Source organism: Talaromyces rugulosus, chromosome VI (assembly GCF_013368755.1).
Source record: "Talaromyces rugulosus chromosome VI, complete sequence".
Classification (NCBI taxonomy): domain Eukaryota; kingdom Fungi; phylum Ascomycota; class Eurotiomycetes; order Eurotiales; family Trichocomaceae; genus Talaromyces; species Talaromyces rugulosus.
In genome coordinates, this window is record NC_049566.1 from 2,840,383 (window position 1) to 2,853,658 (window position 13,276).

The window sequence follows — 13,276 nt, forward strand, 5'->3', positions numbered from 1 at the left end:
CGAAACTGTATCAGCGGGACGACCGGTTTTACAAGTTCGATTGTTTGATGTTGGGAAATCTTTCTCCTTCAAAGTCGCAGAGATGCCGAGGCCGCAAATAATCAGGGCCGGTTCGTAATCTTTTTTTTCTCCCTGATCTATTTGCGCACAATACTAACACATAAATTTCCAGATACCATCGACCTGCAAGATCAACAAGCCCCGTCTGCGAAAGACCATGGTTCGTATGCGCCCCGAGGCGCCAACGGTAACGGTTCTACGCACCACAATCAATCGTTGCGTCATGCGGAGCAACAGGCCAAGGGGGATTTGTCCACCAGCCCTCGAGTCTCCTTGGACCAGTACGATGATGACGATGAGCACAGCCAGATTGATATAGCCTATGACGGAACAGATGAATTAGTGTCAGAACTCTCGCATTCTCGCGACGGCGAAAATGGGCACTATGAATCTGGGGGCGAGGGGGATATGGACGGTGATGAGGGGGACGACATGCTAGATGATGATATGATGGATAAAATTTCGTCGTCTCCGTCCATCGATGACGGTATGTTTCTGAAATGTATTGCGCGTAATTAAGATTTACTGATGGGGCTACAGAGGACATTGATTTCGAGTTTGTTTACGCACTGCACACGTTCGTTGCGACCGTTGAAGGACAAGCCAATGCCACCAAAGGTGATACTATGGTTCTTCTTGACGACAGCAACAGTTACTGGTGGCTTGTCCGTGTTGTAAGGGATGGTAGCATTGGTGAGTTTTTCTTTTCTTTTTTTGTCAATTGCACTTGGTGGCATATCTCTAACATCTGAAAGGGTACTTGCCTGCCGAACACATCGAAACGCCTACGGAAAGACTGGCAAGATTGAACAAGCACCGGAATGTCGATGTAGGTATCTACCTGTCAATTTGGTTGCTCGTTGCTCGTTGCTAAACTGTATATGAATAGCTTTCTTCTATGATGCTTGGGGATAACCCGGAGAAATCCAAGAATCCCCTCAAAAAGGCGATGCGCCGCCGCAACGCTAAAACAGTCACTTTCGCGTCACCCACGTTCTTTGAAGCCTCTGACATCGATTATTCTACTGAGGAAGACGAAGAAGAAGAGGAGGAGGAAGAAGGCGAAGGCGATGAGGGAGCTGAGGAAGAAGGGGCCAGACGAACTGAGCCTGACACTATCCAGGACGAAATTCATGACGACGATATTGTTGTGGAGCCTCTAAAGCCGAAGTCTATTAAAGAGAAAGCGCCCCGAGAACTCAAGGTCGACACCGAAGAAATTCAAGCCGACCGTTCAAGTCCTGAGAAGCCTCGTCCGAGCGATGAATCGCTGGAGCGATCAGGCGAAAATGTCAGTCGGTCGAGGAATGGTACACTGCGCAACACAGATTCCTTCTTCAAGGATGATACCGCCGAACCCAAGAAGATTTCTCTCACCCCGAATCTTCTTCGCGACGACTCTGGTAATAGCCTGGTCAAAACCGAACCACAAGAGGTAGGATTTGTTTTCTTGCCATACTTTATTCGGTACTAACTGCTAACTCTTTCCAGGGACGTGCAAGTCTGGAGTCACTTGAAAAGAACCTCTCTTCTGGAGAAAGGTCTAAACGCAAAGATAAAAAGCCCGGAATGCTTAGTGGCCTGTTCAAACGGAAGGACAAGAAGGGCCGAACTTCGGAAGATGATGGAGACGAATTGGAGAAGACGCCAGAAGAGCTATCGCCTGTTTCTACACAGTCTAAAATTTCGCTGGAATCTTTGCGCGACGTTGGCAACACCAAACCCCAGGCAATACAGAGACAATCGAGCAAATTGCAAAAACAACCACCAGCAGATTTTGTTACAGCCAACCAGCAACCGCGCACCAGCCAGGACACATCTTCGAGCGTACCCGCGTCTCCTATCAAAGAAGATCACGGGCCTTCGATTCGACGGGTTGTTTCACCCTCGGGTACAGGTGTTGTGGCGCCACTCCAACTGCGGTCTTCTCACGAAACAAATCCATCGCCTTTCGAACAGCGAACTCCGGGAAGCGAGATTTCGTCTCCTGTGAAAACATCCAATTCAACCTCGCCCAGGCAATGGCAGTCTACTATGTATGACGATGAGGACGAAGTTGACGAGATAGTACCAGTAAAATTGTCACAGCAACAACAACAACAACAACAACAACAACAACAACCGACACAACAACCAACGCAACCGCCACCACAGCAGAAACCCCCTCAGCCACCTCAGCTGCAACAGCCAAATGGTACTCGAGAGATCCGCCGAAGCCTGTCGGAGTCTCCGGTAGATGTTTCACCAACGCGTATTCAACCGCCAGGATTGACGGTGGATACGTCGTCTCCAGAGGGGCGTTCTGTTTCACCATTATCTTCTGAGCGCTCATCTCCCGAGCTGATCGATGCCGCTGAAGGTAAAGCGGACGAGGCGACACCGGTGTCTACTATCTCGTCAACAGCTACGGCTACATGGAGCGACGCAGGCTTGCGTACATATCTTGAGGACGGAAGTGACATCAAAGACCTCCTCATTATCGTCCATGACAACTCCAATGTCCAACCTGCGGGCCCTGATCACCCCATCACAGGCAGCCTATTCAAGCATGAAAGCAAACGCCTCAAGGAGATGACGGGACAGCTAGATGATTTGCTCTCTGGCTGGGTCACTCGAAAATCAGACCGACGCCCTAGCAGCAAGGTTTGAAGCTTGATTTGCATGTCGGAAATATCCAAATATATACAACATACATAGCATGCATGGTTTTGCAAATCATGCCAACGATGTGATTTTCAAATGGTATACAACATACGTTACGAAGAGTAACGTTGGTGCTGAAAAAACAATTGATGCCTTCACTCGCTTGCTTTTCTTTTCTTTCTTCTTTTACATAGCGCATGCTGCGCTTTGCCTTGCCCTCCAAATCATCTGGAGGGGTTGTTTTTGTTTGAGTTGTATACATGACACAGCCGGCCCTGTTTCTTTCCGCTTTGTATGCTATTTTGTTGGACTGTTGTTCGATTTCGAAATACCCTTGTCTATATGAGATCGATCGATCCAATGCAGATGTTTAGCCTATTCTTTAGTATTCACGTATACCGTCCACATGCCATATATGGTATTATAGTAATAAACAAATACATAGTACGTAAGATGAAGATCGGCGCGCTAACGAGACACGAGACCGAGACAGCTGAGCCTGAGCCCATGATATCATCTCCCGCACCGCCGCCCCGGGCCGTTTCTTTCTGTCAGCAATCTTTGTTGTCCCCTTTCCAAACACATCTTTTTTTTTTGTTTCTTGTATCTCTCTGACTCGGTTGGACAGTGTTATTATCATCACCAAATAGCTCACGTCATGTCCGATCCCTACTACAACCAGCCGCCTCCCGGAGGATATCAGCAAGGATATCCTCCCCCGCAAGGAGGACAGTATTATGGGGGGGGCCAGTACAACCAACATGCAACCCCGCCGCCATATGGACAACAACATGCTTCGCCTCATCCGCCCCAGGATCAGGGTTATGGGTATGGCGGTGGCTACCAACAACCTCCTCAAGCTCATGGACAATATCCACCCCCTGAGCAGGGCCATGCTGCGGGGCAGTACCCGCCGTACAACGATGGGAACCGTGGACCAGGCGGCGCTGCGCATGATTACTAGTAAGATTAATCCTATGTCGATGGCGCAACAATATATATACACCCTTTGAAAGATATCTTCTCACTGTTCTATAGTAATGCCGGAGCACCCCAATATCAGCAGCCGCAGCAACACGGTGCACCACCGCCGCATTACGGCGGAGGCGGAGCACCACCACCTGGCGCACCAGATGCACAGGGTCAAGACCGCGGTCTAGGAGGCACCCTGCTCGGCGGTGCTGCCGGCTACTACATGGGACACCAGGCGAACCATGGATTGCTGGGCGCAGTGGGCGGTGCAGTTGCCGGAAACGCCCTTAGCAACAAGCTGGACGACAAAAAGAAGAAGAAGAAGAAGCACGGCGACAGTCATGGCCATGACCATCATCATAGTCATCACCGGAGCAGCTCGAGTAGCAGCAGCTCTTCGTCTTCGTCGAGTGGGAAGGACAAGAAGCATAAGCACAAGCATAAGAGACGCGGCAGCTCTTCTAGCTGACTAGATACTTGGTTTTGAAATCAGGCGGTGCTATTGGTGTTGTTTTCTCTCAAACACATGTATTTTCTTGTATAGAGAGACGCCTGATATAGTCGGATTCTTGGACGATAACCGTGAGCAGTATCGGTTGATTGCTTTGGTTTGATTCTTCGGAGATCGTTCAGATAAGCGGTGCCACTTGTTTATTGATGGTTTTATTTTCGTTTCTTTCTTTTGTGAATAATTGAATTATCTTCGTTGTCTTGTGCAAATCGAAAATCCTCGTCGAGCCAGTACGCACACAAAGTGCGAGCGGCAACTGCATGGTTAGTAGATAGCCTGAACAACCTGAAATCAATCCTTCTTCCGGGCAGGAATAGTTTTATTGACCTTGATTTTCTTTTTCCGCCTATCAAGCTCTTCTCATGTGTAGATAAGTAGAGATACCCAGACTGGGGTTTATTTATTTTATACTACGTCAATCTTCTCAAAGCCTATTGATCGAGCTATTGACTATGACAGCCTATGGGGTTGCATAGAGTTTCAGGAATAAATAACTGAATTGACTAGACTATTAAGGGATATAAACAGATAACCGATTGAATGATACATGTATATGTGGTGTGGGAAAGCATTCTGAGCCAATAAGTAAGTCCATATCATGGCGTATCTTCCTTTGTCGACTTGTTATTCTGATACACCATCAGTTCGTTATCACAGGAGTCCTTCCATCCCAAGTGTCCCTCTCAACAGCATCCACTAGACACGCCGCCACGCTGGCCCTCGAGATACCCCCCAAACCCGCGAAAACACCGAGTCCTTTCCCATCGTCGCGAAGGAACTGGACGGGCGCCTTTTTGCCCATAGTCAATCTCGCTGGCCTCAACAACACAAAATCCAACCCGCTCTTCTTGAGTATCTTATCGACATTATTATGATCAGCGAATGAATGCCCAAGACTGGTGTTGGAAATTGCCCATCTCATGAGCACAGTGATGTTCGGGAAAGAAGACCCAACTCCAAAGGAAGCCAATGTCGCTATTTTGGAAACATCGTGCCTCTTCATCGCCTCGATGAGGTTTTCGTGCGAGTCAGCCATAATTCGAGTCCCCTTTTCTTTCGGGGATCCAAGTGTGACGATCACGGCAGTTGGGAGGTCGCCTGGGACTGCGTTGAAAGCGCTTTCAATGTTCGAAGGTTCCAGTGGTGTACCCTTTACGATCTTCAGGCCATCCTTGGCTGTAAGGGAAGTGGAATTCCGAACCAAAGCTGTAATCTTGTGGCCACGCTGCAATGCTTCATCGATGACGAAACGACCAGTAAGTCCGTTTCCACCGATGAGAAGGATACGCATATTGAAGATGATGTTTGCGCTATGCTGGGATGCTGTCTTTATTCCCAGTTGCTATGGAGTGGTATAGTGCTATTGGTGAGACTTTTGACTTTGTTTGGATTAATGGATGATGAATTGGATATTTTGAAATGGGATAATAACCAACGAGCGCCCATCAGGTATTTATAGCTGTGATATAAACTCTACAAGATCGACATAGTACAATAGAATATTGCAACACACAGCTAATCGTTGAAATGCGTCACTACGACGCGACCCAGCTTCTGCCTAGTTGGAGCTGAAAGTAAGTGATGCGCACTGTTTGTTCTTCGATTTCGCTGCTGCGGACATCTACTGTAGTCCGAAGTCCGAAGTCCAGGTGGTCGAACCATTCTTGCCAAAAGCCGAGTCCGCTGAATTACAAATCTGTAGAATGACAAATCCTGGTTTGCTCACAAAGAACATTCGCGTAAAGTAACCTAGAATGTGATGTACGCAATAGCCATATGTGAAGGTCGTGATAAAGTAGGTTTCAAGAAGGCGATTGTCCAATTTCAGCGACGTGAGATCACGTGACTTACGCCCCACCTTGACTCGCGCCTCGTCAGTAAGACTGTGCCGACCACTTTAATGATTGACTTCGGCATTTGACAGTTAGCGGTAGCTCCTAGTTAATAGCATGAATTGCTTATGAAAGCTACGCGCTAAACGACAATCTGTGTATCTGTTGTTATTCGCCTTGGCATAACATGGCGGAACTACAACCACCCAGGGAGACTGTAACTTGGGCACCAGCTGAACATGAAGTCAGAGATCTGTCTGGCCTGAAGCCTCTCAGTTGTACGAACTGTCGACAACGAAAAGTTAAGTGTGACAAGTCTAGTCCGTGCTCTCCCTGCAAACGATCAGGGATTGACTGCGTATTCCCGAAACGAACTCGTATCCGGAAAGCGCCACAGGGGGGTAGCAACTACAAATCCAGAGACCATGAGCTCCTCCGACGTATTGGAAAGCTCGAACTCCTTGTCGAAAAGATGAGAGGGGACATTCCTAACCCCTTGACATCTGGAGAGTCCAATGGTCGACAGACCACCTCTTCATCTGACCTTTCCTCTTCTATCATGGACTACAAGGAGAGCAGTAATCTTCAACCTCTACCGACGGGAAACATGACACCTGTTGAGAGGAAATATATTAGCGGTGACTTTTGGGCTAACCTGGGAGGAGAAGTCGATGGGCTGCGCTCTTTACTTGAACAGCCTGTAGACGACGATGAAAATAATGACGAAGAAGTCGCCCAATCTACTCCGTCAACTACGGTCCATTCGACACTACTCGATTTCGTCTTTCGTGGAGTTGATAGCCGCCTTGAACGGGTAGATTTTCCAATATCATACCGTCACTTCAAGGCCCTTACCTACACCTATTTTACGAATGTCGATCTAGTCTTCAAAATCCTTCATAGACCAACGACCCTCTCTTCTATAGCTGATAGTACGAGCAACTTTTCTGCGCCGCCAAATAACAGCGTAACCGAGCTACTGATGCTATGCATGTATTTCGCTGCACTCACGTCACTGTCGCCAAAGGAGTGTCAGCAGATGTTCCATGAAGACTCTCAGACACTGCTTTCCAAGTTCAGACGTGCTGCAGAGCTTGCCCTTGCAAGAGAGAATCTTCTTATTACGAACGAAATTGCAGTTCTACAAGCGTTCGCCCTCTACCTTTTTGCCCTACGAGTACATAGCAAGACCCAATCCACGTGGACTCTCTTTGCACTCGTACTTAGAATTGCTCAGTCATTTGGAATACACAAAGATGCCAATGACACCAGCCTATCGTTTTTTGAGGCTCAGCAAAGGAGCCTCCTCTGGTGGCAAATCATGATTCTTGACGTCCGCTGCGCAGAAGACCGAGGTACTCAACCAATGATATTTGAGGGCTCCTTCAACACTCCTATGCCTCTCAACATTAACGACGACGACTATGGGCCCGAAACAAGTGAGCCCGTTCCGGAATTTCCGGGTTTGACAGACATGACCCTGAGCCATGTCACCCATAAATCGGCATTTACCTTCCGAAAGCTTCTGTTTCCTAACCAGATCAGTTTCACTGAGAAAGAACAGATGATCAAAAGCTTGAGCCTTGAGTTTGAGTCACTCTACTTTCAAAAGTGCGACGCAAACGTTCCCATTCAGTGGTTTCTTTCAATGATCGGACGATTATTAATACTCAAGATGTGGCTATCACTGAGATATCCGCTTCAACCTCGAGGTCAACCCCTATACGCGAACACGACCCCGGATCAAACCCTCCGCACAGCGGTCTTGATCCTCGAGATTATGAACCTGTACGAGAACGATCCGAAAAGCTCCCATTTCAAGTGGGTCGGAAGAACATGGGTGCAGTGGCATCCTTTAGCCGTCGTATTGGCCGAACTCTGCGTTCAAACAAAAGGACCATTGGTAGACAGGGCATGGGCAGTGGTAGAAAGTGTTTGGAATACATATGGGGAACGAGTTGCCGATACCACAGAAGGAATGTTGTGGAAACCGCTCAAGAGGCTGCTGAAGAAGGCACAAGCTGCATACCAAGAAGCGGCAACCAAGAGAGAGGTCCAAATTGGAGACATGCCCACCAAGGGTATTATTGCTCAGCCTCTTCCGGATCCTATGTTTGATCTTAGTCAAATGGCCATCAATGAATATAACCAATCACTGCTGCTTAGCGGCCACGCTCCGGTTGATCCACAGGTGTCTCCAGAGCACAACTTTGATGCATCTTACAACATGATTCCAATTCCGCAGGACAACATCAATACGGACTATGGGAATGAAATCAACTGGGCAGTTTGGCAGGGATTTCTCATGGATACCGAAGTCCCATATTCGATAGAGGAAAATGCATTTGAGCCATGGCCACTTGCTTTTGATACCCCCTTGAGCTGAAAGTCGCACTGCTTGTCCAGGTCACAAGCAGCGAAAGGAAACTCAGAAGTCGAATTACACGACCGAAAGAGGTAACAATCGAGACTACGGGAAGACAAACAGAAATACACCCAGCTGAAGGGACACAAGGAGAGGTTCAAAGGCGTGGACCTGAAAACGCGCGAACCTATTTGCTCTCTCTGGGTTCACGCAAAACACCACACTCTCTCTACGTTGGGACGAGGGCCTCCCCGCGAGAACACTAGGCTGACGCAAAAGGAGAACAAGAGGCCAATTGTCTAGACAAAAACAAGTCGGCCTCGATCAAGGCGACGGAAGTCAAACCAAGGCATCCCAAGAGACCCTTACGCTAGGATTGCATGTGTTCTGCACGGAACTCCCCTCCACCGTACAGAATATAATCCTCATTTCTGAAGTGGGCACAGGATGCAACAACCGTCTTCCGGGCGTGTTGTATAGGATTAATAAACTACGTTATATTTTACACTTGGATGTTTTCTCACACCTTACATTTGAAAGTTGTTACGAAATACGGGTCAGGGGAAAGTATAGGAGGCATATCAATTGGATGTACGCATCGCTACTGCTTCATTGTCGTCTTTCTACCGTTGCTGTAAACGCTCTATCATGTCAGGACGCAAAGTAATGTGCGTCGGCATTTCGTAGCAGACACTAACCTTTAACATGATGCATTCGAGTAAACAATTCCGTTAAGGTAAGCGAGTACTATGGGCTTTTTTCCTCGCCTTTTCTCAGTTTAGCTCGATGTTGATTTCATTAAGATTACGATTATTATTATTTTACGGGTATACACAGAAATATCGATCAATTGCAGTACTCAGTTCACATGTAACTATGGAAACCTCTAAGCGCCGGCCTGCGACACCGATCTCTCTCTCCGGCGTCAACGCATCTAAAAATAACCCTAAAATAATCACAGTCTCTCCCTCTCCAGTCACTGTCTTGCCCTTAGTCGCAAACTAAGCACGTAACAAGGAGAACTCGACGCTAGGAGTTTCAGTATTTAATAATTGATCGCCCCGAACCATATCGATTGGTTCGCGTCGCCCGACACCTTTCAAGGGTCAACGCAAGGGAGAGGAGAGCTTGGCGGCGCCTTTTTAGGATTTTTGGATAACGAACTGGGGGAGAGTGTCCTAGAGAGGTAAATGATTTGCTATTCTGAAACCAGCATCATGGGAGTTCACTGTTTGAGCCCCCTTCGTCGAGCCGGGAGATGGAGGGCCTTAGGCGGAGGTTGGGGGATTATTGGACTTGCTACATCTCTCGACTGTTGAATTTTTGATCAATTTTACTTAACTATTCTATCTCGTGTTGCGAAATTCAACTGCAGGTATTATCAGTTGACGATTTACTCCAACTTACCTGAATATACTCGTTACTATTGTGCATTCGTTCACATTAGTCCACCTGTCGCTGGCAGACTAAGACTCGTCGCTCCAACAGACAACTGAATTGATCCAGCCAGGCACACCGGGTGTTGTTATTATTCTTGGCAAAAGACTCAATCATGTTGAATCGCAGTCAGCTACTTCTTTTGCTATGGGCCGGCAACGCGGTGTCGGTTTCCCTCTCGCAGTACGAGAAGATCACCAACGTCCCCAATACCTGTTTCTCAATCTGGAACAAAGAGGTACCGGGATGCAAACGCGCGGATTTCACGGGCAGCGGCTGCTCGCCGCTGTGTTTCGCAGGACTGACCGTCATTGATGCCGAAGTACAATCAGAATGCGCAGATGTCGACGCCGGCAGACACACTCTACTCGGAGAATTCCTTACTGGCTATGGAACTTCTACCGTGTGCGATGGCGGTGCAGAAGTAGCAAAGACATCGACGTCTACGTCGACGTCGCAGACAACGAAAGCACCCCATCAGAGTACAGATACACATACCGCTCAGCAGAGGACTGCGACTGCGACTGTTTCGCAAAAAACAACAGCGGAGCCTGCCTCGACTGAGGCTACTCAGTCAACAACATCTGTTTCGTCTTCCTCTTCCTCCTCTTCCTCCACATCGACGACAACGTCCGCCAGTTCGACTACTACAGCGGGTACAACGACGACCCAGCAGGCAGACATAACGACAAGCGCAACCACGTCGAGTTCCAGCCCGACGTCCGATCCCGACGCCAAGGGATTTGGCGGGGTGGGAGACGCATACGATATCCTCGGGGGACACAGCAGCGCGGGCCAACTGGAGACGCCGTGGATCAGCCTGGTGGTGGCCGCAATTTGCGCGGTAGGCATGGGGTCGGTGGTGTAGTCTTCAAGGACATGTACTACGCACTAGTTGCAGATGTAAATAATAGCAATAATAACAAGATCGGTTTTCAGCTCAGCCTTTTGTGTGTGATGTGATAGCCGTAATTCCCCTGCCTAAGAGCAATGCAGCTCAGCCGCGGCAGCCGAGGTCGGAGCGAGCCTGCATCCTGTATCCCAGTACAGCACAGCCCACCCCACAGACGAGGCGAAAGAGAGAAACAAAAAGGATGCAGCTTATCTGCTAGTAATAACACGGGGACACGGCCACGTCGTATCGTGAGAGGAAGAACTGAGGATCCCCGCGATCGGCTGACTGATGCGCGATCCGCCGGGTGGGGCCAGGCGGGCCAACCAGCGCCCGCCGCGGCCTTATCTCAGCCCGCCTCGTCCTTGCCGCATTCGATCGACTTGTCCTGCAGCGCTTTCTTGTCTTCTTGCTTGTTTCTCCTCCCCTCTTCTCTTCTCCTCTCCTCCCCTCTCCTTGTCTCTCTGGCCGTCCTTCTCATCAGTATACGGACCACCAGACTGCATTCAGTCTTTTCAGTGACTCGAGATATTCCGTACAAATAGACCGTTATCGCAACTAGCGCGTGCCCAGTTTCCGATAACGTCTCCCACTGTCACGCGCGCTCCACTGATACGCTACGCTCCACCGTCCGTCCACTGAGTCACCAGGTATATAATAATATTAATCGTTACCCCGGCGTCGCTTCTGCAGTTCAGACCAAATTCATACACATCTCTCTCAAACTTCAACCACTGTTTACACGGGTCGATATTCTCGCGCATTGAGAGAGAGGAAGGACCATGTCCTTTCTGTCCGGGCACTCGCTCCCACAACACTGCGAGCCCTCGTCCGAGTTCCTCGCCTGGATCTCGTCTACATTCCACATATGCATCCCCAGCACACTTGGTCTTGTATCCTCGATTCTCGGTTGTCTGAGTATCGTCTCCTGGTTGTTCGCTCAGCTGCCGCAAATATACAAAAACTATAAACTGCAGTCGACTGCCGGGCTGTCAGCCTTTTTCCTGGTGGAATGGTGTCTCGGTGATACGACAAATCTGGTCGGTGCGCTGTTTACTCGCCAGGCCTCATGGCAGGTTACTATTGCTTCGTACTACGTCTTCGTTGATATCGTGCTCGTGTTTCAGCATTTCTGGTACACTTACGTCAAGAAACAGAGCAAAGGGAAGAGTGGACTCAGGTTCGACGACTCTTTCGATCAGGACCAGCAGAACGGTCCCATCTTGGAGGGCGTCCGCATTGATGCGGCCGGACACACAAAGACAAATCATCTCATGCCTCCATCCGAGCCCAAGGATATGGGCCTGCCGAAGAAACAAGGCCCCGAGTCTCCGCAATTCTACTCGCCGTCTTATTCGGAAAAGTCCAAAAATATGCGTGCCCACCGCGAGGGCCGCCCGAGCGGCAGTCTTCCTCTCGGAGTCTCGCCGAAGACAATCATCCTGACGTCTATGCTCTGTGCCGTGCTGGCAAACGCATCTCCGACCGACACGACCCAAAGCCGGGAGTCATCGCATGAGCTCGACATCGAGACCGCTGGCCGGATTCTCTCCTGGATGTCGACCATTCTCTACCTCGGCTCTCGTCTGCCTCAGCTATACAAGAACTACATCCGCAAGAGCACCGCGGGCCTTTCGCCGCTTCTCTTCATGGCCGCTTTTTCCGGAAACTTTTTCTACTCTGCATCTCTCCTCGCCAACCCCAACGCCTGGTACGACTTTCCCGCTTATGGCGGAGGCGGCTGGGCTGATGCCGAGGGTAACGACCGTGCGGAATGGGTCACACTCGCCCTCCCTTTTTTCCTAGGCGCTGCCGGTGTCCTGAGTCTGGATGCATTTGTCGGGGTACAGTTCTTGATATACGGCGACAACGTCGATGATTCTGCCACCGTCGATTACGACCCTCAGCATTCACCCCGTCGAAACTGGAGGCGCGTGAGCGGCTGGATGCGCGGCTGGGTTCCTTCAACCGAATTCAACAAATTGCTTCTGAGCAACTCGCGATCAACCACTCAGTCGAACGAAACACAGGCCCTGTTGGTGAATGCACCTGATAGCAGTCAACCTGGCTATGGCGCTGTTTGATAGATATCATTCTCTTTATTTATTTCTTTCTTTTTATTGCGGAAGATTAACGATTCAATGACAGATCTTGCATAGATGAGCGGGCTGGACTAATTAATGTCCATGGGTTTGTTTTTGTCTTTCTCTAGAGTGAGAATTGGAATTTTTGTTTTTTTTTCGTTTCGGGTTTGGCGGGATAAAGAGTGTACATGTACATACATGGTGTTATATTTACCCTGAGAAGACTTATCATATACACATTGTCAAATCTACTGGCGTTGATATTTTATGGCACCCTAGAAGTGGGCTTGTCGATCAATGGGTTTATCATTATATATTTGATCATCCAAATGTTGATGAATTGTCCAGAATGATGTTAAAACTACATGTAGGAGTTAATCCACTAGTTGCCCAATGAATGTCTACCCCTCTCCAGCGTCTGGTTGACTCTACAACTTAAATATTCCAGTCTGATCATTATAAGTATACATAGCTCAAACA

General features: G+C 48.8%; 6 protein-coding genes across 6 annotated transcripts; 5 read left to right on the plus strand and 1 right to left on the minus strand.

Annotated features, from left to right (window-relative positions):
• Positions 1 to 82: 82 nt before the first annotated feature.
• Positions 83 to 2,709, plus strand: TRUGW13939_11357 (uncharacterized protein; the record flags this gene model as incomplete). The annotated part of the gene is made up of 6 exons (XM_035494465.1): positions 83 to 110; positions 173 to 547; positions 601 to 753; positions 816 to 889; positions 950 to 1,495; positions 1,552 to 2,709. The coding sequence occupies 6 exons, from the start codon at positions 83 to 85 to the stop codon at positions 2,707 to 2,709; spliced, it is 2,334 nt and encodes a 777-aa protein (XP_035350358.1).
• Positions 2,710 to 3,361: 652 nt separating this feature from the next.
• TRUGW13939_11358 (uncharacterized protein) lies at positions 3,362 to 4,144 on the plus strand (the record flags this gene model as incomplete). Its single annotated transcript, XM_035494466.1, has 2 exons — positions 3,362 to 3,666; positions 3,742 to 4,144. 2 exons carry the CDS (start codon positions 3,362 to 3,364, stop codon positions 4,142 to 4,144), a joined length of 708 nt encoding a protein of 235 aa, XP_035350359.1.
• A 682-nt stretch (positions 4,145 to 4,826) lies between these two features.
• TRUGW13939_11359 (uncharacterized protein) lies at positions 4,827 to 5,477 on the minus strand (the record flags this gene model as incomplete). Its single annotated transcript, XM_035494467.1, has 1 exon — positions 4,827 to 5,477. One exon carries the CDS (start codon positions 5,475 to 5,477, stop codon positions 4,827 to 4,829), a length of 651 nt encoding a protein of 216 aa, XP_035350360.1.
• A 728-nt stretch (positions 5,478 to 6,205) lies between these two features.
• On the plus strand, positions 6,206 to 8,404 carry TRUGW13939_11360 (uncharacterized protein; the record flags this gene model as incomplete). Its single annotated transcript, XM_035494468.1, has 1 exon — positions 6,206 to 8,404. One exon carries the CDS (start codon positions 6,206 to 6,208, stop codon positions 8,402 to 8,404), a length of 2,199 nt encoding a protein of 732 aa, XP_035350361.1.
• A 1,531-nt stretch (positions 8,405 to 9,935) lies between these two features.
• Positions 9,936 to 10,688, plus strand: TRUGW13939_11361 (uncharacterized protein; the record flags this gene model as incomplete). The annotated part of the gene is made up of 1 exon (XM_035494469.1): positions 9,936 to 10,688. One exon carries the CDS (start codon positions 9,936 to 9,938, stop codon positions 10,686 to 10,688), a length of 753 nt encoding a protein of 250 aa, XP_035350362.1.
• An 806-nt stretch (positions 10,689 to 11,494) lies between these two features.
• TRUGW13939_11362 (uncharacterized protein) lies at positions 11,495 to 12,796 on the plus strand (the record flags this gene model as incomplete). Its single annotated transcript, XM_035494470.1, has 1 exon — positions 11,495 to 12,796. The coding sequence occupies one exon, from the start codon at positions 11,495 to 11,497 to the stop codon at positions 12,794 to 12,796; it is 1,302 nt and encodes a 433-aa protein (XP_035350363.1).
• Positions 12,797 to 13,276: the final 480 nt, after the last annotated feature.